General features: G+C 40.2%; 3 protein-coding genes across 4 annotated transcripts; all 3 read right to left on the bottom strand.

Moving 5' to 3' along the window:
- Positions 1-1,518: 1,518 nt before the first annotated feature.
- cela1.3 (chymotrypsin like elastase family member 1, tandem duplicate 3) lies at positions 1,519-5,839 on the bottom strand. Of its 2 annotated transcripts, NM_001003426.2 has the most exons (8): positions 4,731-4,797; positions 4,537-4,628; positions 3,158-3,258; positions 2,875-3,000; positions 2,170-2,306; positions 1,934-2,076; positions 1,702-1,851; positions 1,519-1,614 (listed from the first exon to the last, which is right to left on the bottom strand). In NM_001003426.2, exons 1-8 carry the CDS (start codon positions 4,768-4,770, stop codon positions 1,600-1,602), a joined length of 804 nt encoding a protein of 267 aa, NP_001003426.1. In that variant the 5' UTR covers positions 4,771-4,797; the 3' UTR covers positions 1,519-1,599. The 2 variants fall into 2 exon arrangements, with proteins under 2 accessions (NP_001003426.1, XP_021324991.1); XM_021469316.3 differs by lacking the exon at positions 1,519-1,614 and having other exon boundaries at positions 1,684-1,851; positions 4,731-5,839.
- A 3,081-nt stretch (positions 5,840-8,920) lies between these two features.
- cela1.2 (chymotrypsin like elastase family member 1, tandem duplicate 2) lies at positions 8,921-12,836 on the bottom strand. Its single transcript, NM_001320402.1, has 8 exons — positions 12,782-12,836; positions 12,616-12,707; positions 12,224-12,324; positions 11,985-12,110; positions 9,764-9,900; positions 9,332-9,477; positions 9,097-9,246; positions 8,921-9,020 (listed from the first exon to the last, which is right to left on the bottom strand). Exons 1-8 carry the CDS (start codon positions 12,819-12,821, stop codon positions 9,003-9,005), a joined length of 810 nt encoding a protein of 269 aa, NP_001307331.1. The 5' UTR covers positions 12,822-12,836; the 3' UTR covers positions 8,921-9,002.
- A 2,089-nt stretch (positions 12,837-14,925) lies between these two features.
- On the bottom strand, positions 14,926-22,266 carry cela1.1 (chymotrypsin like elastase family member 1, tandem duplicate 1). Its single transcript, NM_001025474.4, has 8 exons — positions 22,205-22,266; positions 21,991-22,082; positions 19,509-19,609; positions 19,282-19,407; positions 15,917-16,053; positions 15,677-15,822; positions 15,440-15,589; positions 14,926-15,356 (listed from the first exon to the last, which is right to left on the bottom strand). The coding sequence occupies exons 1-8, from the start codon at positions 22,242-22,244 to the stop codon at positions 15,300-15,302; spliced, it is 849 nt and encodes a 282-aa protein (NP_001020645.2). The 5' UTR covers positions 22,245-22,266; the 3' UTR covers positions 14,926-15,299.
- Positions 22,267-23,312: the final 1,046 nt, after the last annotated feature.

The following is a 23,312-nucleotide window of genomic DNA, read 5'->3' as shown; positions in this document are numbered from 1 at the left end:
TACGCTAATAACAATAGGCTTTTCAACAAGATGTTGGTATGGCTAAAAAAAAGCTGATATGGCTAAAGTAAGAATAGTTTAGTTACTCTAATAACTCTGAAAGAAAAATTAATGAATGCCTTTCTGATTTAATTTACAGTTTTGCTGATTTAACTAGGCTCACACGATCCTATTCACATCCATGGGATGGCTATTGAACCTGTCTCATCCTTCAAGATCATGGGAACCCACATCTCAAAGGATCTGTCCTGGACTGCCAACACCTCCAGCCTGGTCAAGAAGATTCACTAGTGCTTCTTTTTCCTAAGGTAATTTAAGAAGAACCAGCTTAATATCTGGTATGGAAGCTGCTCTGTTGCTGAGTGTAAGGCACTGCAGCGGGTGGTGATAACTGCCCAACGAACCACAGGAACCACACTTCCAGCCACCGAGGACATCCAGAAGAAATACTGTCTAAACCAGGGGTGGGCAAACTCGGTCCTGGAGGGCCGGTGTCCTGCACAGTTTAGATCCAACTCTAATCAAACACACCTGCTTATAGATTTCCAGTAATCTTAAAGACACTGATTAGCATGTTCAGGTGTGTTTGATTAGTGTTGGAGCTAAACTCTTCAGGACACCAGCCCTCCAGGACCAGGTTTGCCCACTCGAGGGCTGTTTCTCAATATGCGTTCTTCAGCGGTCTTGCATCCTCGTGTTCTCGTGTATTGTCATCATCAGCTGCCTAAGTTCAGTTCCAATACTCAAGACCGCAAGTACTGAGGACGAGTGAAACTTCCCGGATGTGATCTTGATATCGAGGACGCACTGATGAAGACTTCAGCAGCGAACTCGCTCTGGAAGTCCCAGAAGTCATTGCGACTGGAGGTGGGAAGCGCAGCATTTTATTTAGATTTATTATTAAAGTTCAGAGATGTCACTTATTTACCTCAGGAGTTTCCCTAAATGAAACGGTGAAAGTAAACATTAACATGAATATCTTAATAAAGGAATAAACACATTAAGGGTGTTTGTTTACTGAAATTCGTATTAAAATCTGTTTTATTTATATTGTGCAGAGTATATTTATAATGTTTTTATGCAAAGTATATATTTTGAAAAGGGGGACAACAATAAATCGTTGTATGAGTGCTGTAATGTTTAAATATGTTCCATTTAAAACGCCTGAAGGTCATGTGACCATCAGGAAAAACGCAGCATCCCATTTCTCAAAGGACGCATTCTCTGCCCTCGCGGTCTCCTGAGTTCGTTCTTCCGAGCACACCTGGCAAGACCGATCTCCACAAGAACGCAAGTCTGTTCTCTGCGTTCTTGGAATTGAGAAACAGCCCTGGTCTAAACCAAGCATGCAGTATTCCTAAGGACTCCTCTCACAGACTGGCACTTCAAGCTCCCCCGGACAAAAACCAGCCAACTGATGATTAGTTTTTGCCCCCAGAACTGTCTCTTTTTTTGAACTCTAATCTAAAAATATAAATAATAAAGAGATAAATGATCTTATAAATTATTTAAAAGCAATTCAACGTTAGATGATGTTTATTGTGTTTCTGGCAAATGCAAATGTTGAAATTTAAACATGATGTTTGTCTTTCAATTATCTCATTTCCCAATGACCTGAAACAAACAAAACAGCACAAGCTCATTAATAGACTCGTAAATTGTTAATTCTAAAGTAAATACAAGCTAATGGATAGTACTCACATCATTAATCCAGCTGATGTAGGCAGAGACACGAGAGAAGACTGTTGGTCTCTTGTTGGTATTGCAACCTGCTGATGACACAAAGCTGGTCACACCATGGACGACATACTGACCGCTGACCTGACAGTTCAGAGGACCGCCAGAGTCACCCTAAAAAAAAAAAAACAGAAGACACAAAATCAAATGACTTGCCAAACAGTTCATAATCAGTTTAAGAGTCAGTCTTTCTCACATGACATCCTGCAAGAGTGCCATCGCCACCGCAAATCATGGTGTTCTTCACAGTGCTTCCCCACCAATCGCTGCGGGAACAAGTATCGTGGTCCACCACGGGCAGATATGCCTGTTTCAGCTCGGCAGAGAGTGACCCACCAGCTGCATAAAGATCACATCCATGAGACAAGCAAAGTCAATGGAGGTCAGTAAATACAATTGATTTTAGGCTGATTTGTATTAAGTCAAAATTACTCTGCGTGCGGCCCCAGCCACTGATGTAACAAGGGTTGTTGTTGGGGAGAACCTGTCCAGAGGGTGGCAGTGCGGCCAGCTGCACATATGAGTTCAGAGAAGCATCGCTGGACAGTTCCAGAAGAGCAATGTCATATCTGAGAAAACAGAACAGACAGTAATCATAGATGTTCATGTTTAAATAATTGAGTCTTGATGGTCAGATTGATTGACAGCAAGTCAGAGCCCTCAAAACTCTGATATTCTGTTCCGCATAACTGTCCACCATTTTTTTCTGGCTAAATGTTGTAGAGTTTCACTGGAGATTAACATGAAAAGTGGTGGAAATGTGCTTGTACGGGACTTGCAATGCAGACAACAGGTACCCAGAGACACAGGGTAATATACAGTTTACTCTTTTCCCAAAAATTAGAGAGGTGTATGAAATGTATATGTTCGTGAAGACAGCCCTACCATCAGCTGTCAATCATTGGTCCTGTCACTTGCCGAACTAACAACTCATTACTGATACTCAATACTAATCCTTTCTGTTATAAGATTGGTACAGCCTGCATAACTTTAGTTTATAAAGATGTGATTTGTGATTATCAGTGGGCACTTTCATTTTTCCAGAAATGATTCACATACTGAAAATTTGTCGGACACAGACGAGGTACAGGGTTTATAAAGAGTCAACCACTGCCAGAGTAATGTATGTTTACACACCCAGAAGACAAACTGTTGCTGTTCCAGTTGGGGTGGATATGAGCACGGCTGACACTTATATACTGCTCGCGACCCTCATGGTTGTAGATGTCATGGTCACCCAAGACAACGCGCCAAGTTCTAGGACTGCACAGGAAACACATTCAGACAAACACAGGTAAAGTCTTTATATTCTCCTTCATCCTATTTGCTTTGATTTTGTCTTATAGGAGTGGTATTGTTGTATATTTAATATGTGAATGTTTTCTTAACATTTACAAACAGAAAGTCAAGGAATCATAACCTGTCAACGCAGTGGGCAGCGGTCATCACCCATCCTGGTCTGATCAGAGATCCACCACAGGTATGATAGTAGCTGCTTCCAGACAGATACTGGAGAGAGATCTGTGTAAAAGTCATACATTTTAGTTAGACATTTTAGGGGGAAACTGGAAAAATCCATTTCAATTTGAAATAGTATATTAAAATTGATTAAAAATAACTTTTTGGACAAATTTTTTGTAAAAATACAGCTTCAGATGATTTATTCTGCCATTTATGGCCATAATGGTAGAGCTATGATGACTGTAGCCAAGTTTAACCCTGACAGACAACCACCAACTTGCTCCGAGGGGTGCTCTAACAGTGTTTTTTCTGCAACAAGCCCAGTTTAAATTCGGGTCACGACCCCAATGTAATCCCATTGGTCTGACACCCACCAACCTGATTTGAGAAGGCTTGTATTGGCAATTACAACATGAGCACCTCTTAAGGTTTTCAATCACCAGCCGGTTTCTGTTTCATAAACATGTTTTCAGTTAACAAAAAAAAAAAAAAAATGGTAGTAGCTTGTTTTGCTAATATTCCAATTAATGTCACCTCAAAGTGAAATTTCTGTCATCGATTATTCTCCATCATGAAATATTTCGACTCATAAGACTGAACAAAAACACAGATACACTTTCATGACATCTGAAAGATTTCAATCTCTTTACTGAATGTTTATTTACACCAAAATGGGATGCTTTAAAAATATGCAAAGAGACAATAGATAAATTAATAGATAAATCCATATTGATTAAACAGTTTAGTTTTCAGAAGAAATTTGATTGCTTGTTGCAGTTTTAGTTTGCTTAAACGAGATAATAAAGTTTATTTTGAGTCTGTCCTTTCCTGTCTAATCCTATTTACACACTTTTATTCACACATCCAAACAGGTTGTATAGGTTGGAAATGAAATGATAGTGAGGGAATGAATAAATTTTAATTTATTTTGGGGTGAGCTAACCTTAAAGCTATATCAATATTATTATCTGTACCTTCAAATTTTCAGACGTGTTTTTAAAATATTGGTTAAACAAACACTAAATTATTGTTTTATCACTCTGCAAGCATTCTAAAACAAGTAATAACTAAAAATTAATATTATAAACCAACCATGTTCTATTGATATGCCTAGAAAATGTCAAAATACCATAACAGAACCTCACTATAACTTTAGTCAAATTGGTGAAAATGTTTAACCTTCATTTAATGATTAAACTGCTAATATAAAACGGATTGACAGCTTGATTGCATTAACCTGAAACAACCATGTCCACTTAGTTAATAGATATTGATATTTAATAAATATTGCTTTAATAAATTAATATTTTCTTTGATTTATTGTCAAAAGTGTTTTACCTGCCAAGGCCAGGAGTTGGGTTTTGCCACCTCTCCACCAACAACCCTTCCCTCAATGTCTATATCTTCCAAATATCTGGGCTCAGCCAGCACTGGATTGTAAAAAAACAAAAAACAAAAAAAAAAAACAAAAAAAAAAACAATTTACAAACAGATTTGTGATTTTTCTCCTGAGAAAGAGAGAATCGTCTTACCTAATGTCGCCAGCACACTCAACAGCAGGATTCTCAGCATGTTTCTAGTCTTTCTAGACGTTTGGTCTCTAAACGTCTCCATCATCTCTATATATGTATGCCCAGAAATATTCACAGCGCTAGGCAAAAACAGGTTTTTGGATGCATACAGGTGTTTGAATCACACAGATATCAGCACTGTCAAGGCCAATGTGCCAGATACGAAATAAACTTGTTTATTCAGCTCGGGAATTGGAAATGTTTTGGTCATGGAGTTATTAATGTTTCTGGTTAATCACCGTGCCATTCACCAGACACATGCACACGCCAACACTTATTTTCCCACTGTATGCGTCTGTGAATGAATAAGTATTGAACATGTCATGTTTTTCCTGGAAATAATCTTTCTAAAGGAGCTGTTGACATGGAATTAAACCAGATTTTCTTAAAACCCAAACAGTACAAATATAAAGATAAAACAATTGAAATGTATTTAATACTTTATATAAAGTCAGGTGATTAGCTGGACCATTCTAGCTTTAATTTCTTTCTCTGGAAGCGTTTGAGAGTTTGCTTGCTGTGTTTTGGATCATTGTCTTGCTAAAATGTCTAACTTTTTCACCTTCTGTCAGGGAAAAATATCCCAGATTTAATTTGCAGGTGAACACAAATTTATTCCTTTCAAAAATCAACAAAAATACTCAATTATATTACAAAAATACAAAATTATCATTCAGAAGGCTAAAACGAAAGCTAACTAAATAGGGGAGAAAATCAAGCAGCAAAAGGTGAAAGTGAGGATCGCTAATTGATAAACAAACGGAACAACAAGGCAGGGAAAATGAACATGCGGACAGTGAAGCACATGGCCAGCTGTCAAAACAAACCCACAAGCTCCACAACACACAATGACTACACAAACATGTAAGTCAAGATGCTCTCGTCACACCTTCATCATCCTGCTAATGCAGATGTTGGACTGAAGCAGCTAATATTTACTTACAATGATGAATGGCCGAAGGTTGCTGAATAATAACTGAGAGATTTCAGCTGCTGTCTTGGCTTTCTACACCTCCTTCCATGTGTTCAATACTTTTACCTGTATCAAGTCAACAGAACCTTTATAAATCATTTCTGAGAAAAATGGTGATGTGTTTAATACTTATTTTTCCCGTTGTATGTCATTAGATTTAGACTAACCACGTGAAAATCTGTATGACCTACTTTAGTCCACAAAACAGGCATTGAATTATGCAGGCAAAAGGGGTCTTATAATGGGTGAGCAGAGGGTCTTGGGCCAATAACCACCTGGACCCTTGCTGGGCCCTTGCTTACAACTGCTAGCTGAAAATCCTGTTTTGTGACATTTTCTAGCAAACTGGAAACTATTTTACACATCCTCTACCTACCTGTTTCTTTGTCAACTGTGTTAAATTATCTTACTATTCATTTTGTGAATGGGTCATGTCTTTCGATCAGGTCCTTAACAGAATGAACTGGCCACAACTACATGGGCAGATCCACCATAAACAAATGCTCTAGTCATTCCCAAGTCAGTCAAGAGTGTTCCAGTCACTGCAGAGGGAGTCAACCTCTTCCAGTCTCTCCAGAGTAAGCCAAGATTGTTTCAATCATTCCCAAGTAGGCCAAGACTGTCGCAATAACTGCAGACTCAGCCACAACTGTTCAAGTTACTCCAGAGACACCCACAAAAGTTCTAGTCACTCCCCAATAAGCCAAGACTTTTCCAGTAACTCCATACTCAGAAAAAAGGGTTCCAGTCACTGCAGAGGGAGTCGAGACTCTTCCAATCTCTCCAGAGTAAGCCAAGATTTTTTCAATCATCCCCAAGTAGGCCAAGACTGTCCCAGTAACTACAGACTCAGCCAAGACTGTTCAAGTTACTCCAGAGACACCCACAGTTGTTCCAGTCACTTTCCAATGCGCCAAGACTTTTCCAGTAACTCCAGTCTCAGGAAAGAGTGTTCCAGTCACTGCAGAGGGAGTCGAGACTCTTCCAGTCTCTCCAGAGTAAGCCAAGATTGTTTCAATCATTCCCAAGTAGGCCAAGACTGTCTTAGTAACTGCAGACTCAGCCAAGACTGTTTAAGTTACTCCAGAAACACCCACAATTGTTCCAGTCACTCCCCAATAGGCCAAGATTTTCTCAGTAACTCCAGACTCAGGAAAAAGTGTTCCAGTCACTGCAGAGGGAGTCAAGACACTTCCAGTCTCTCCAGAGTAAGCCAAGATTGTTTCAATCATTTCCAAGTAGACCAAGACTATCCGAGTAACTGCAGGCTCGGCCAAGACTGTTCAAGTTACTCTAGAGACTCCTACAAGTTACTCTAGAGACTCCTACAAGTTACTCTAGAGACTCCTACAATAGGCCTAGACTGTCCCAGTAAATCAAGACTCATGCAAGACTGTTCCAGTTACTCCAGAGACAGCCAAGACTATTCAAATCACTTTTGAGTCAGCCAAGATTGTTTCAGTCATTCTTGAGTCAACCAAATCTGTTCCAGTCACTCTCGAGACAGCCAAGATTGATCAAGTCACTCCAAAATGATCCGGGATTCTTTCAGTCACCCCAGAGATGGCCAAGATTGCTTGAGTCATTCCTGAGACAGTCAAAACGGTTCAAGTTACTCCTGAATGATCTGAGACAGCTAAGACTGTTCCAATAACATCCAGAATCATTCCGGTCGTTCTTGAGTCAGTCAAGATTGAGCCTGTCACTCCAGAGACTACCAAGACTGTTTTAGTCACTCCTGAGAAACCCTATGTTATTCCAGTCATTATTGAGACAACCAAAACTGTTCTAGTAAGTTCTGAGTTAGCTGAGACAGTCAGGGATGTTCTAACATCTATCAGAACAACCAAGATCACTCCTGAGACAGCCAAATCTCAAAAAAGCCCAATCAACTGGAACTGTTTCCTATACCACCTGTCCTCTCTATCTTAATAAAGGAGACCACTCCAGACCATTTAACTTAGCTTGTTCATCCTTGTCATCTCTAAGTCAGCAGCCTGTTGTGTAAATGAGACCATTTCTGAGACATTTCCATGTTCAGTAGTTCTATAAGTTCTATTAGCTCTCCCTGATTTTTAGGACACAGAGACCTATTGCATGAATTAAAAGTAACTTTTGTTTGTTATTTTTAATACATTGCTATGCTATTGACAACACATGTTTGCCCACAAAATGTCACAAGGAATAATTGAAGATGAAAAGTAATAATCATCTGGAGATGCCTAGGCATACCAGAATAATATGAGTTCACTACATGGAAATTGGCCTACTGTGTGTCTCAAACATTGTTTTCTTGCTCTCATGTAAACCCCCGGGGAAAATGGGCCTATCAGAACAAAACACAGACAATTAAATTGCACACGGGACTATTAGTTACACATAGTTAGCAAGCCCTTAAAATTTGCATGACATTCTTCATCAACTGGACCTGCACAAGTGGTTACGTTATCAGAAGTGTGGCAATCAAAACACAGACTGATTCCTTATTATGTTTTAAGCTAATTTTAAACTTTTGGGACTCTTATTTATAAAATGCCAAGACAGAGCCAGCCACACCATGTCCTTACAGCTTGTTTTCTCTTGGTTTTTCATTGCTACCCTTTTTGTTATTTTATTGTGAAATTTGCTGTGTATGTTTGTAATTATGCAACAGAAATGCTCAACCTCTAAATCTTTTATATATTTAAGTCTTTAAATACACATTTATGGATAGTGTCTTGTCACTCTTGCTGTCAGTTTTATAAACTTGTGTTTTTTTTTTATGCAGAGGTTGATATTAAATCCTGCCTGTGTTTTAATATACATTAAAAACATTGAAATACAACTCGAAGTACATCTCTCTTTAGGTTGGTAAAGTATCATTATAATTTAGCCTATTTCATTCACAACACCACTAAGTAGTAAAATAGATTTTTTTTCTGGTGGATTAAAAAAACACCTAAGTTGAAAATATTTACCAAGGGACCTACTCAATTTGTTTAAGCATTCTTTTGACAAATGAGATGTTTATTTCAGAACACAACACATCGTGTGTGTGTGTGTTTAAGTGAAAGATTAGGCACTGAGCTGGGGAGCTCAATAATATTCCTGTTCATAAATATTAATATTCAATTTATTTAACTGGATTTAATGAAGACACATCATTTTAATTGTTGTAAAATAAGATTCAGAAGCAGTCCAAGATTAGATGTGAAGTTTATTGTATTACTGCTAATAGCAGATGCTACATGTGGGAAAATGGGATTCTGTCTTTTATCCTCTCACTTTTCGGAAATGATCTGAAATAAACAAAACAACACAGACTCCATAAATATCACAAATGGCTATAAAGTTGAGCTAATGAAGCTAACTTACTTGATTAATCCAGTTGATGTAGGCAGACACGCGCGTGAAGCCTGTTGGCTTCTTGTAGGTATTGCAACCCTCAGGAGACACAAAACTGGTCACACCATGGACGACATACTTACCATTGAACAAACAGTTCAGAGGACTACCAGAGTCACCCTAAAAGAACATGACAGATGTCAAAATGACATTTTAAAGCAAAATGAAATGACTTCTGATGTGTTTGAGGGTCAGTTCTTCTCACATGACATGCAGACATGCTGGTGGTGCCGCCAGCGCAAATCATGGTCTCCTTCACTGAGCTTCCCCACCAGTCCTTTTGAGAGCAGGTTTCGTAGTCGACTACAGGCATATAGGCCTGTTTCAGCTGAGCTGACAATGACCCACCAGCTGCATGAAGATCACATTCATGAGACGAGAGAAATCAAGTCATGAATCTGTAAATATTCAATTCAGCTTTAGTTGTATAGCGCTTTTACAATGTAGATTGTGTCAAAGCAGCTTCACATAAATGGTCATAGTAACTGGAACAGTGTAGTTCAGTTTTTAGTGTTTAAGTTCAGTTCAGTTTAGCTCTGTTCAGTGTGATTTAAAATCATTACTGAGAGTTCAAACACTGAAGAGCAAATTCATCGATGCAAATATCAAGTCAATTGACATCTCAAGTCAAACTTACTCTCTGTGTAGCCCCAGCCAGTGATGTAGCATGTGTGGCCGTAGGGCAGAATCTCTCCAGAGGATGGCAGTGTGGCCACCTGCACGTATGAGCTCAGGGTGGCATCGATGGACAGACGCAGAAGAGCAATATCATATCTAAGAAAAAAATAATAATAGACATTGTAGACATAACAGCAATTCAATGTCCGATGCTATAGAGGGAGCTACAACTCCATAGTTACATTTGTAATGTGTACCTGAAAAAGTGCAATACTTTGAAGTGCAACATATAAAATCCATGTGAACCATAAAGCCACAGTCACACTAGAGTTTGAGCATCTGCCATACAATCCCAGAAAAAAAATGTACAGGAGCCAGCTATGGGGCAGTACCTTTTCAAAAGGTACATATTTGTACCTGAAGGGTCCATAATGGTACCTTAAAGGAACTTTTTAGGTACATTTGGGTATTAATATACATTTTATGGTACCATTGTGGACTCTTTGGGTACAAATATGTATCTTTTGAAAATTTACTACCCCAGAGAAAGCTCCTCTGCCTTTATTTCTGAGAGTGTATGGTCATGTGAAAAGGGGCGGGATAAAACAAGATGATAGGACATTGATAAACGGAGCGATTGCTCCATACTTTAGATTTCCAAATGTGAAAAAGATCACCTTTTGATCTTCTATTGGTCTAACGCATTCACAACCCGGGCTCATTGTGGAAACGTAGCCCCGCGGACGTTTCTGGAGACCGCGATTTACGTCCTGGAAGGGACGCTTTTTCGCGTCTCGGGCGCCTCTCGGGAGCGCGCGCCGTTCGCGCCCGTGCCGTTCTCGCGCGAAAAGCCGCCCTCCTCTTCCTCCTCCTCCTTCCCTAAACCCGAGCGACGGTTCGCAAAAGCCGTCCAGAAAAAAAAAAAAAAGCAAAAGCCCTCGTCTTCGATTTCGACCGCGTTTTCAGATCCCGCCACATTCTCGCCCTTATTTTTCGGATTCCGTTTTTCGTCTTACCTGATTTCCGGAACCGCTGTTCCCCGGACTCGATCCCAGTCGTCCGCGGCCGGTTCCTCCGGGGCCTCCGCTCCGCCGACGCAACACTGTGAGCTAAGCGGACAAACTGGTTGCATCTGGAAAGCCGTCGGCCGGCGAGCGCGAAGAGGAGGGGTGGAGCCCCCCAAACCGCCCCGCAGCGTTCGCTCGAAAAAAACTAAACGCGGCCTTAGGTATCTCCGACCACGTAAATCGCGGTCTCCAGAAACGTCAGCAGGGCTACGTTTCCAGAATGAGCTTGGGTTGCGCATTCATGTAATGCAAATTTGCAGATTATCATTGCCCAGCAACCTTGGACTTTGAAGCTTGCATTTTTGTTCTGACATATTCGCATACATCTGAATGGAAGTCAATGGGTTGAAAAGTGCAGTGTGGCCATGGTTTAAGTTTCTGCTGACTCTTATTGCAGAATGGATACATATTTCCAACTGAATATTGAGCTTTATTTTTGAGCACTTCCTCTCATCTTTCACTCACAGCAAACTAATGGTTGGAGCGGCATGGTTAAACACATCTTGTCCAAGCTGTAAAATCAGCCTGATCTCACAAAGAAACGTAACTTTTTAATATTTTGTCCGTTTAGTGGCTAATTCATACGAATTCAAAGAGTTCAAATGTACGATTTTAAAAAAGTAGTGTGGCACCCAACCCCACCCCAAACCCAACCATTATTGGTGAATAAGCAAATCATATTAAATTGTACGAATGAGATCATTTGAGTTTATATGAATTAGCCACTAAATCAAAAAGTTACCAATTGCCATGAGATGGCATTCATCAGGAAAGAGCTGCCTTTCCAGGGCAGAAGCAAAGGGTTAGATTTTTAACCCTTTTTAGATTTTTAGATAACCAAAACTGTTTATTTTCAGTGGATTAATTTGCACAGATTACTTGTTCAATGTAAGGCAAGGCCTTAAAACCAGTTTAAGAAAGACAAAAAAGTGTGTTATAGCACAGTGATGCTTGTCTGATGCTTCTTGATTTAAAAGTTTGTATATATTTGGAATTGAAACAAGACAATATATATATATCTGAGTAAGAAAAACTATTTTTTTTTTTTTTTGCAGTGAAGCTGCAAACATTTGTATAGTCAAGAATGTTGTGCTGTATTACCGAGGCATTTATATTAACTGTTAGTTGTGTCACCACAGTCATGTATATATTGTGTATGCCATATTCACACACCCAAATGCCACGTTGTTGGGGTTCCAGTTGGGGTGGATGAAGACCTCACTGACGCTTATGTACTGCTCGGGACCCTCATGAGTGTAGATGTCGTGGTCACCCAATGCAACAGTCCATTTTCTCAGACTGAACAGTACACACATTGAAAAAGCAAATTGGTAGACTGCTTTCTTAGTTATTTGCGTTCAGTTTTTAAAATGTTCTTTTTTGCAAATAGAAATTTTTTTCAAATTTATTACGCTTCGACGCAGTGAGCGGCAACCATCACCCATCCTGGTCTGATCAGAGTCCCACTACAATAGTAGTAGTATGTTCCCAAATCAGAATACTGGAGAGAGATCTGAAGAAACATAGATAATTTTAGCTAAAATTATATATTTTTTACATTCATTTTAACATTATCTGAGCACTCTAAAACAAAAGTAAAAAAAGGTTCAGAAAAAATGTTCCAAAATAGTATATAGAATAGTCTGAGAGCATTATTTCTGGGGTATTTTGAGCTGAAACTTCACATACACACTCTAATAGGATAAAACTGGCCTTTTAGTTGTACAAAGCTACAGTAGTTAGTAAAAAAAAAAGCTTAGTTATTGATATTTAAGATTAAATATTACTGTAAAAAATATTGTACCTGCCAAGGCCAAGAGTGGGGTTTTGCAATCTCTCCGCCAACAACCCTCTCCTCAATGGCTATATCCTTCAGATATCTGGGCTCAGCCAGCGCTGGACAGAAAAACACAAGACATGTTAGGGTTGTAACTTTGTCATTTCTCAGCTAAAGGAGAGAAAAATCTCACCCAAAGTGGCCAGCACACTCAACAACAGGATCCTCAGCATGTTTGCTGTCTGTCTAAACATTCTGCACACTGCCATCACACATATATACTCAAACGCTTTCGCAACGCTAAGTAGTACAGGTTGTCTGATGCCCACAGGTGTCTGAATCACACAGATTTCATCACTGCCAAGGCCGGTGTGCCGACAAATCAGGCAAAATGAACTTTCTTTTTTTAATCTAGCTCAAGGGTCAAAACATTTTCCTTGAACTGCCTTTTTTTAATTTGTTGCTCAGCATTTAGCTGAAGATTTCTTTTCTCCTTTAAGGACCCTAGTCTTGTGATAGATGTTGTTTGTTTTAGGGTTCACCATAGATAGTGATTACTATAGAGCGCCGTATTGTTTGTGGCAGTTCAAAAAAGAAACAGGAATACAAATAAAAAATGCGTCTGAAGATTCATTGACCCTTTCCACAATGTAATTATATCCAAATGCATTTTTTTGTGTGTTTTTTATGGTGGTTTGACATTAAGGTCGCCCCCAATGTCGCTGTGAGTGTTTTCTATTTATTTTATTTTATTTTACTTTCTTTTTTTTCAGTTCAAGTGCTCAATATATCGTGGGAGAACTCCAAATGCCGATGACTGCTGAAACTGGTCTGGTTGATGCAAACAGCAGGTAAACAATATTAGATATTATGTATGTTTAACTGTGTATAAATTGATTATTCATATGGAATATTTATATGGAATACACAAAGAGTCCAATGAAGCCTTGTATAGCTAAGCAACAATGACAGCCAAAAGCAGTTCTCCACCAGCCATTTGTTTACAGCTTGTCAGAACACAAAATGCCCTTTGTGTTACTTTATTGTGAAATTTGCTGTGTATGTTTGTAATTAGGCAACAAAAATGCGTAGACTGAAGTGTTCAATACAAGTGTTTAATGCACATTTATGCATTGTGTCATGTCACTCAGCTCTTGCTGTCAAGAGAACAGAAAAAATAATAGGGTATACAGTATGCCGAGCTAGTGCTATTCCCATGCTGATACACTTCCGGTGAGCTGTTATTGTGAACTTTTTCTCGTTTTATACGGTTCCTTATACAGCATCGATGTTGTAATGTCATTAAAATACATTCAGTTAAATAAACTTTAGCATTTATTTAGTTGCTTAAGCGTAAAACGAGACAAAAAGCCGTTTACTTGCACGTGCCCGTCAGAATCGGCAGGCTAACTCAGAAGCTCCATTGAATATACTGGGGTAAAATAAATGCTCATATTACAAAGACATGGCGGGGGAAATGTAATTTAATGCAGTGCTTCTTGTACAATCTGGGACCCACTTTAAATCGGATATCACTCAGCTAGTGGAGATCGCTGATTTTTAAAGAAAACAGACCTTAAACGCACCAGATTTTGCATTGGCATTCAATTCGCTGGAAGCGCTTAACCCAGGTTAATGGCAAATTAAAAATCCTATTAGCATGCTTCGGCATATACCCCATACACTTTTTTCAACTCCTCTTTTACGCAGAGGTACAACTCTAAGTACATCTCTTTTTAGGTTGGTCAATTCATTCATTCATTTATTAATTCATTCATTCATTTTTCTATCGTTTTTCTGGGTCCGGGTTAAGGAGGCAGCAGTCTTAGGAGAGAACTGCTGACTTCCCTTTCCCAGACACTTCCTCCAGCTCCTCTGGGAGGACCCCGAGGTGTTCCCAGGCCTAGTCCCTCCAACGTGTCTTGGGTCTCCCCCAAAGCCTCCTCCCGGTGGGACATGCCTGGAACATCTCGCTAGGCAGGTGTCCAGGAGGCAGATGCCCGAGCCACCTCAACTGACTTCTCTCAATGTGGAGAAGCAGCAGCTCTACTTCGAGCTCCTCCCGGCTGACAGAGCTCCTCACCCTATCCATAAGGGTGCGCCCTGCCACAATACAAAGAAAACTCAATTCGGCTGCTTGTATCCAAGATCTTCTCCTTTCGGTCTTGACCCAAAGCTCATGACCATAGGTGAGAGTAGGAACGTAGATTTACCGGTAAATCAAGAGCTTTGGCTTTCGGCTCAGCCGAAAACCACAAGGGACTGGTACATCGATTTCTCTTCAGTTAAATATATTTACCAAGGCACAGACTCAGTTTGATAAAATGTTATTTTGACAAATGAGATGTGTTTATTTTACACATTTATTTCAGAGCACATCTAGGTGTGTGTATGTGTTTGAGAAAGCAGGCGCGACCTTTCCAAATTTGGTCAATATGGACCTTCTGATTTTAGTGTTATATTCAGGGCTAATAAATAGGCATGTAAATCCATTTCAGGAGAATTTTTGAACTTATCTAAGCCACATGCCTACTATATAGGTGTCAGAGAAAAAATACATAATGAAGCAATGCACTGCATGGCACCTAAACGTTTCGATTTATTTAACTGGATTAAATGAAGACACACCATCCTAATCATTCTGAAAAAAATATTCAGAAGCAGTCTAAGATTAGATGTGAAGTTTGTTGTATTACTGGTAATAGCAGATGTTAGATGTGGGAAAACGGCATTCTGTCTTTTATATCTTCTCCGTTCTCGTACATGATCTGAAATGAACAAAATAACACAAACTTCATAAATATCAAACACTGGCTTACAATTACAATACAACCCAAAGAAGCTAACTTACGTGATTTAGCCAGCTGACATGGTATGACACACGTGTGAAGACTGTTGGCTTCTTGTAGGTATTGCAACCCGATGAAGCCACAAAACTGGTCACTCCATGAACGACATACTCACCATTGAACAGACAGTTCAGAGGACTACCAGAGTCACCCTAAAAGAACATGACCGACGTCAGAATGACATATTTTACAGCAAAATGAAATGACTTCTGATGTGTTTGAGGGTCAGTCCTTCTCACATGACATGCAGACATGCTGGTGGTGCCGCCAGCACAAATCATTCTGTCCTTCACTGTGCTTCCCCACCAGTCACTTTGAGAGCAGGTTTCGTGGTCAACCACAGGCATATAGGCCTGTTTCAGCTGAGCGGAAAGCGAACCACCAGCTGCATGTAGATCACATCCATAAAGAAGGAGAGAAATAATTAATGAATCGTTTAATATCAAAGACTGAGCTGTGGCGTTTCAAGTCAAACTTACTCTGCGTGCGGCCCCATCCAGTGATGTAGCATGTGTGGCCGTAGGGCAGAATCTCTCCATAGGATGGCAGTGTGGCCACCTGCACGTATGAGCTCAGAGTGGCATTGATGGACAGTTGCAGAAGAGCAATATCATTTCTGAAAAAAAACAAAAAAAAAACAATAATAGACATTACAGTCTGCAATTTACTGACAGATGCTGTTGAGCAGGGGTGTCAAACTCAATTCCTGGAGGGCCGAAGAACTGCACAATTTAGTTCCAACCCTGCTCCAACACACTTACCTGTAGGTTTGAAACAAGCCTGAAGGACTCAATTAGTTTGATCAGGTGTGTTTAATTAGGGTTGGAACTAAACTGTGCAGAGCTGCAGCCCTTTTGGAACTGAGTTTGACACCTGTGCTATAGAGGGAGCTACAACTCCATAGTCATTCATTCACTTTCCTTCAGCTTACTCTGAAATTTATCAAGGGACACTTCAGTGGAATGAACCACCAACTAGCATATGTTTTATGCATCGTATGGCCTTTCAGCCGCAACCTATTACTAAGAAACACTCTCACATTTACGCACACTCATACACTGCGGACATTTTAGATAATCCAATTCCCCTTTCAAGAGTTCACACTTACATTTACATTTAGTCATTTAGCAGACGCTTTTATCCAAAGCGACTTACAAATGAGGACAAGGAAGCAATTTACACAACTAAGAGCAACAATAAATAAGTACTAAAGGCAAGTTTCAGGTCTGTAAAGTCTAAGAAGGGAAGTGTTGGTAGTTTTTTTTTTTTTTTGTACAGTTAGTGTGAAATTCAAAGAGGCAATTGCAGATTAGGAAGTGAAGTGGAGACTAAATAGTTGAGTTTTTAGTCGTTTCTTGAAAATAGCGAGTGACTCTGCTGTTCTGATGCAGTTAGGGAGTTCATTCTACCAACTGGGCAGATTGAGCGTGAGCATGAGCGTTCGCGAAAGTGATTTTTTCCCTCTTTGGGATGGAACCACGAGGCGACGTTCATTCACAGAACGCAAGTTTCTGGAGGGCACATAGATCTGCAGAAGTGAGTGCAGATAAGAAGGTGCTAGGCCAGAAGTCACTTTGTAGGCAAACATCAGAGTTTTGAATTTGATGCGAGCAGCAACTGGCAGCCAGTGCAAACGGACTAGCAGCGGAGTGACATGTGCTCATTTAGGTTCATTGAAGACAACTCGTGTTGTTGCATTCTGGAGCAGTTGAAGAGGCTTGATAGAGTTAGCTGGAAGCCCAGCTAGTAGAGAGTTGCAGTAATCCAGTTTGGAGAGAACAAGAGCTTGAACAAGGAGTTGAGCTGCATGTTCAGATAAGAAGGGTCGGATCTTTCTGATGTTATAGAGTGCAAATCTGCACGATCGAGCAGTTCTAGAAATGTGGTCAGAGAAGTTTAGTTGGTCATCAATCGTTACTCCAAGGCTTTTCACCATTTTGGATGCAGTAATGGTTGCCCCATCCATCTGGATTGAAAAGTTATGGTGTAGAGTCGGGTTGGCAGAAACTACAAGCATTTCCGTTTTTGCGAGGTTCAGCTGAAGATGATGATCTTTCATCCAGTGTGAAATATCCAACAGGCAGGCTGAGATACGAGCTGAAACCGAGGGATCATCAGGATGAAAAGAGAGGTATAGCTGGGTATCATCAGCATAGCAGTGGTAGGAGAATCCATGTCTCTGGATGACTGGTCCTAGAGATGATGTGTACTTAGCTAGTAATTGATGATGTGTACTTAGCTAGTAATTGATTATAAAGCTTGTTTGGCATGATGTCCCGGGAGAGAGCCTCATAAGCTCATAAGATCCTCGAGCTCGGGGCTCCCTCCCGTTTGCAAGGCGAGCTCAGGTAGATCTCGAGAACTCCCCTGCTGTAGTAGCGAATGAACAGATAGTGATTGGTCTTAAGAGATAACTACTTATTAGGAACATGTCTTTGTTGCTGATTTGGATTAGTGAATTAACTTAGGTTGCATGTTTTTGGACTGTAAGAGGAAACCGGGGAACCTAGGGGAAACCCACGTGAGCACGGGGAGACTGTGTAAACTCCGCAAAAAAATGTCGGCTGGTTTGGTAATGACCAGAACCAAAGACGTTCTTGCTGTAAGGCAGGGGTCACTAAACTTGTTCCTGGAGGGCCGGTGTCCTGCAGATTTTAGCTCCAACTCCAATCAAACACACCTGAACAAGCTAATCAAGGTCTTACTAGGTATACTTGAAACATCCAGGCAGGTGTGTTGAGGCAAGTTGGAGCTAAACCCTGCAGGGACACCGGCCCTCCAGGACTGAGATTGGTGACCTCTGCTGTAAGGCAACAGTGCTAACCACTGGGCCACCATGCCCCCCATCTAGAAAAGGAGGAGGAGTAGGGGTGGAAGGGGGGATTCTTCAAAACAAAGATGGCTATTATATGGAACTTAGGGTATTTAAGGTGGCTTAGGAGTCATCTGATTGGTGAATCATAAATTGGATAATGAGGGACCGGCAGCATGTGATCCTCTTGAAATTAGTTTATAAATAAACTTCACGTCTTTGGACTATGGGGGAAACCGGAGCACTCGGAGGAAACTTACACCATCACGGGGACAACCTGCAAACTCCGCACAGAAATGCCAAACTGGGACTGGAACCAGTGACTCTTTTGCTGTGAGGTGACAATGCTAACCATTGAGTAACCTTGCTGCCTTACAACTCCATAGTACATTTTGCTTGTGTAACTGAAGAAGTACAGTATTTTTAAATGTAACATTTAAGATCTTTGTGAACCATGAAGCCGCAGTCACTTTACAGTTTGAGCATGCGAAATTCCGTCGTATGGTTATGTGAAAAGGGGCGGGATTAAACAAGATGATGAATCACTGATGGCTCCATGTTTTAAGTTTCAAAATTTACAAAGAGATCACATTTTGATCTTCCTGATCCTTTGGTGTAACGCATGCACATAATGCAAATTCGCAGATCATCATACTTCAGGATCTCCTGGACTTTGAAGCTTGCATTTTTGTTCTGGCATATGCACATGCATATGAATGGAAGTCATTGGAGCAAAAACTGCAGAGTGACCATGGATTAAGTTCCTGCAGACTCTTATTAGAGTATGGCAACTTATTTAAACTGAAACAGAATATTGAGTTTGACTAAGCAAAGTGCTAAAGTAGTGTGCTAGTATTTAAAATTTTGATTTGTATGTGGTATTCAATTCAGAATGAATCATTTTACAAAATCAAGCAGTACAGATTTGTATTCAAGAATGTTGTGCTATATTATCAAGACATTTATCTTTATATTGACCGTTAGTTGTGTCCCCACAGTCATGTATATATTGTGTATGCCATATTCACACACCCATTTGCGACAATGTTGGGGTTCCAGTTGGGGTGTATGAAGACACCCTTGACGCTTATGTACTGCTCGGGACCCTCATGAGTGGTGGTGTCGTGGTCGCCCAAGGCAACACTCCATATTCTGGAACTGCACAGAACACACATTGAAAAAGCAAACTGGTAGACTGGTTTTTCTGTGGTCTTTGAGTTAAGTTTGTGTTTGCCAGTTGAAATCTACAAATTTATTACGTGTCGACGCAATGGGCGGCAACCATCACCCATCCTGGTCTGATCAGAGTCCCACCACAATAATGATGGTATCTTCCACCAGATTGGTACTGGAGAGAGATCTGAAGAAAGAGACATGATTTTAGCCGAACTTTTTTTTGGATATTATCTGATCATTCAGAAACAACAGTTACCAAAAGTTCCAGTTCAGTAACAGTTAACAAAAGATTCAGAAAAAAAGTTCCATCACTTATATAAAAGTAAATAAACTAATCTGAGAGCATTATAGACCAGAAAACTCTGAAAGCCCTGCTCATAATGCTGCGTTCACACCAGACGTGGCAGAAGCGTCAAGCACAAGTGATTTAAATGTTAAGTCAATGCAAAGACACAATTTAAATAGACATCCTGCAGCATGATATGCACGAATGAGGAAGCACGAATGAAGTGCCGCGGGTTGAGCAATTTGTGCGACTGGCATGGGTTTTACACGAATCGCTTAAGTTGGAAAATCTGATCTTCAGAAGACGCTCACACCGCATTAAGCAATAGACCTTTTACGCTCTTCCGCATTTTTCGAACGGAAATACGTCAATGTAGTGCATTAGAACTTCCTGTTATCATAGCGGCAGATACGAAAAATGGCAGAGTCGAAGAATCGCAGTTTCTGTTGTGTTCCAGGCTGGAGAAACAGCCCTACCTTTTATTTCATTCTTTTCCTGTGGATCCAAACCTGAAACCCAAATGAATTCAGGCGATCTGAAGAGAGGAAGGGCATAGTTTTAATGTAAAACAGGTAGCACCTATGTCTGCAGCCGGCACTTCGCTCCGGATGATTACAGTGGTGGCTGCGTCGTTCGCCGCCTGAAGAGTGGTGTTGTCCCGAGCCTATTCCCTTGGAACAACTTTACAGCTCCTTTGAGAAGGGAGTCAGTATATGACAGAACCTACAAACGTCAGTCTAAACAGCTATGCTGTGAAGATAGCGACACGGTGGCTAAGGCAGCAAGGATGGATCATGACTACGTGATTTCGCTATTTAGAGTTTGCAAATAATACTTTAAAGAAATTATTTTGTTAAGGGGAAAGTCTGAATGTGCAAATATAAAACCAACTTTACCACTATCCCACCTGCAGTTAAGATTGTTCATAGTGTATTTAGTTAACGCTAGTCACCTGTGTGTACCGTTATGCATATCTACCTGAACAAATTAATGTTAATAATATAAGCTGTTCAAGAAGCTCAACTAATAAAATAAAATATTTTTTTTTTTTAATAATGAAACAATTTATTGTTGTGACATCTAGTAAATACACGAAGTTTTATCATACTAGCATGTGTGGAAGTATTTAAAACAAGTGTGTTACAACTGGCCCTGTGTTAGGTTCTACCCCGCTCTCCCCTATTTTAATTGCATGTATTTAATAACTTATTTAATTAACTTCGGAAGACAACTCGGGCTCGCCGAAAACACTCTAGCTGCCTTTTCTTCGCCAAAAAACTCCTACCGGAACTAGGTTTACACGTTGTTGACGTACTTCCGGTTTTTGCATAACAGGTCTATCAGGAGCTTTCACTTAGGCTTGCTTATGACGTAGCACCTGTTGTTGGTGTCCCGGGGGGAAATCCTCAGATAACTGTTGATCAAACTGGGCTCAGCTTGTTCGTAAGCACCGCTGAAAACTTCCATCATTCAGGTTAAGCCTCTGTACTCACAGACCTGGGTGCACTGCCTGGTCACTCTAGCAATGAAGCTTGAGTCACCGGGCAGACGGAAGCCCTGCCCATGACGTGAATCCAAACACGGTCCTGGAAGGCCAGTGTCCAGCAGATTTTAGCTCTAACATGCTCCAACACACCGGCAAGGATGTTTCTAGAAAGCCTAGTAGGAGCTTGATTAGCTATAGACCAGGTGTGTCTGATTGGAACTAAACTTTGCAGGACACCAGCCCTCCGAGTGTGGACACCCGGAGGACCTCAATCTTGTTTTTGAATCTGTCACTATGCTAACATGTTAGCATTTGTAGTTCCGCCCTCTTTTGGAAAGCGCACAATCTCATTGTTTTTTAATTGAATTTGAAGCGACAGTCACCAAAACGACAAGATTATAGGATCAAAACCCAAAATGGTGAGTTTCAAAGAGGTGTAAAACATTATTTGTGGGGTACTATGAGCTGAAACTTAATATACACACTCTATAGGTTCTTTTAAACAGGATAAAACTTGTTCTTTTAGTCAATAGTATCTGGATGCAGCCTTTATGATGCAAGCTGAGATTGCATCACTCATTGATGCAATGTCAGACAAAATGCACTCAATGGAGTGAGTGACGTCACTGTGACGGTTAGGGGTGGGGTTAGGTGAGCCCATTAAAAAGAATTGGATGCAGCTCAGATTGCATTGCACCGAGTCTGCAGCCAGACCCCTCTCCTTTTAGTTGCAGGAAGCTAGTTAGAAAAAGAGGGTTGAGATTTAAGTTTTTTATTGTGAAAAATATAGTACCTGCCATGGCCAAGAGTGGGGTTTTGCGATCTCTCCACCAATAACCCTTTCCTCAATGGCCAGATCCTCCAGATATCTGGGCTCAGTCAGCCCTGGACAGAAAAACACAAATAGACATGTTAGGGTTGTAACTTTTTCATTAGAACCTTAGTATTTTTTAACATATGTAAATGCATACAGTTCATTTCTCAGCTAATGGAGAGAAACATCTCACCTATAGCGGCCAGCACACTCAACAACAGGATCCTCAGCATGTTTGCTGTCTGTCTAAACTTTCAGCACACTGCCATCACACATATATACCCACAGACTTCCGCAGCGCTGAATAGAACAGGTTGTCTGATGCCCACAGGTGTCTGAATCACACAGATTTCACCACTGTCAAGGCCAATGTGCCAAAACAGGGCAAAATAAACTTGTTTATCTAGCTCAAGGGTCAAAACAATTTCCTTGAACTGCCTTTTCTAATCACCATACCACCAGAGTTTGCCAGATTTAACATGTAACCATTCTGCCTTGTTTTCACAGTTCAGGCTGCCAGCGTTGGTGATTATTTTCCCACCACACTTTGGATGTTTTGTATGAGAGTGAATCGGTGATTCAGCCATATTTCTTACTGATATGACCTCAACTTGGAAACTCTGGATTTAAAGACAATTTAGAGTTTTGTACTATAATACTGAGTTTGTGGTGGTGTTTAGGGATTAAATTTGTGAATTTATCTGACATGACTCGAATGCACCTTTTTGTTGCTCTTGCCTTCATGACTAAAGTGAATCCATCTTACTTTCAGCTGGATAACAGCCATGTCATAAAGCTTTCAATTCCAGTTAAGTTCTGTTAGGATGCGCTGGATATCTATATATCATTCTTTATGAACATTTAAGCTTCAATAATAGTACATTTTACATTATTTAAAACTGCTTTATTTCTTGTTAAATAAGTGAACATGTTTTCTTTGAGTTTTTAAGTCGTCAAGTGAAAATCGTTTTGATGTCAAAGCCTTGACATCTATTTGACTTCCACACATTGATTTTCTTTTGACCACCAAAATAACAACACAAATAGATAATAAAGGTAAATATATAGGTAAATAAGTACCATTTTTCATCTTTAATTACAAATTTAAAGTGGATGATGTATCTCTACAATACATGTTAGCTTGATGTCAAATTGACATTTCACATAAAAAACGCTCCAAAAATTGATAAGAGGGCTTTCCTGTACTCGAATTGTTGATGACAATGTTAGATGTCCATTTCATGTTGTTTTGGTTTCGACATCAAGATCAATTGGCATGAAATCGATATGCACTTTTGATT

This window comes from Danio rerio, chromosome 22, assembly GCF_049306965.1.
Source record: "Danio rerio strain Tuebingen ecotype United States chromosome 22, GRCz12tu, whole genome shotgun sequence".
Classification (NCBI taxonomy): domain Eukaryota; kingdom Metazoa; phylum Chordata; class Actinopteri; order Cypriniformes; family Danionidae; genus Danio; species Danio rerio.
The sequence above is the reverse complement of the archived record's forward strand: the minus strand, read 5'-3'. Positions and strand labels throughout refer to the sequence as shown.

Excerpts from the sequence above, each read along its gene's own strand:
- cela1.3 (XM_021469316.3), bottom strand. The coding sequence starts at position 4,815 with ATGATGGAGACGTTTAGAGACCAAACGTCTAGAAAGACTAGAAACATG. Across the intron at positions 4,629-4,730 it reads GAGTGTGCTGGCGACATTAG|TGCTGGCTGAGCCCAGATAT; the intron begins GTAAGACGATTC and ends TTTACAATCCAG. Across the intron at positions 2,307-2,874 it reads AGCAACAGTTTGTCTTCTGG|ATATGACATTGCTCTTCTGG; the intron begins GTGTGTAAACAT and ends CTGTTTTCTCAG.
- cela1.2 (NM_001320402.1), bottom strand. The coding sequence starts at position 12,821 with ATGCTGAGGATCCTGTTGTTGAGTGTGCTGGCCACTTTGG. Across the intron at positions 12,325-12,615 it reads CCCACTCTTGGCCTTGGCAG|ATCTCTCTCCAGTATTCTGA; the intron begins GTACAATATTTT and ends ATGTTTCTTCAG. Across the intron at positions 9,478-9,763 it reads TGGCTGGGGCTACACAGAGA|CTGGTGGGTCATTGTCAGCT; the intron begins GTAAGTTTGACT and ends ATCTTCATGCAG.
- cela1.1 (NM_001025474.4), bottom strand. The coding sequence starts at position 22,244 with ATGCTGAGGATCCTGTTGTTGAGTGTGCTGGCCGCTATAG. Across the intron at positions 19,610-21,990 it reads CCCACTCTTGGCCATGGCAG|ATCTCTCTCCAGTACCAATC; the intron begins GTACTATATTTT and ends CTCTTTCTTCAG. Across the intron at positions 15,357-15,439 it reads ATGTCAGCTGGCTAAATCAC|ATCATGTACGAGAACGGAGA; the intron begins GTAAGTTAGCTT and ends TGTTCATTTCAG.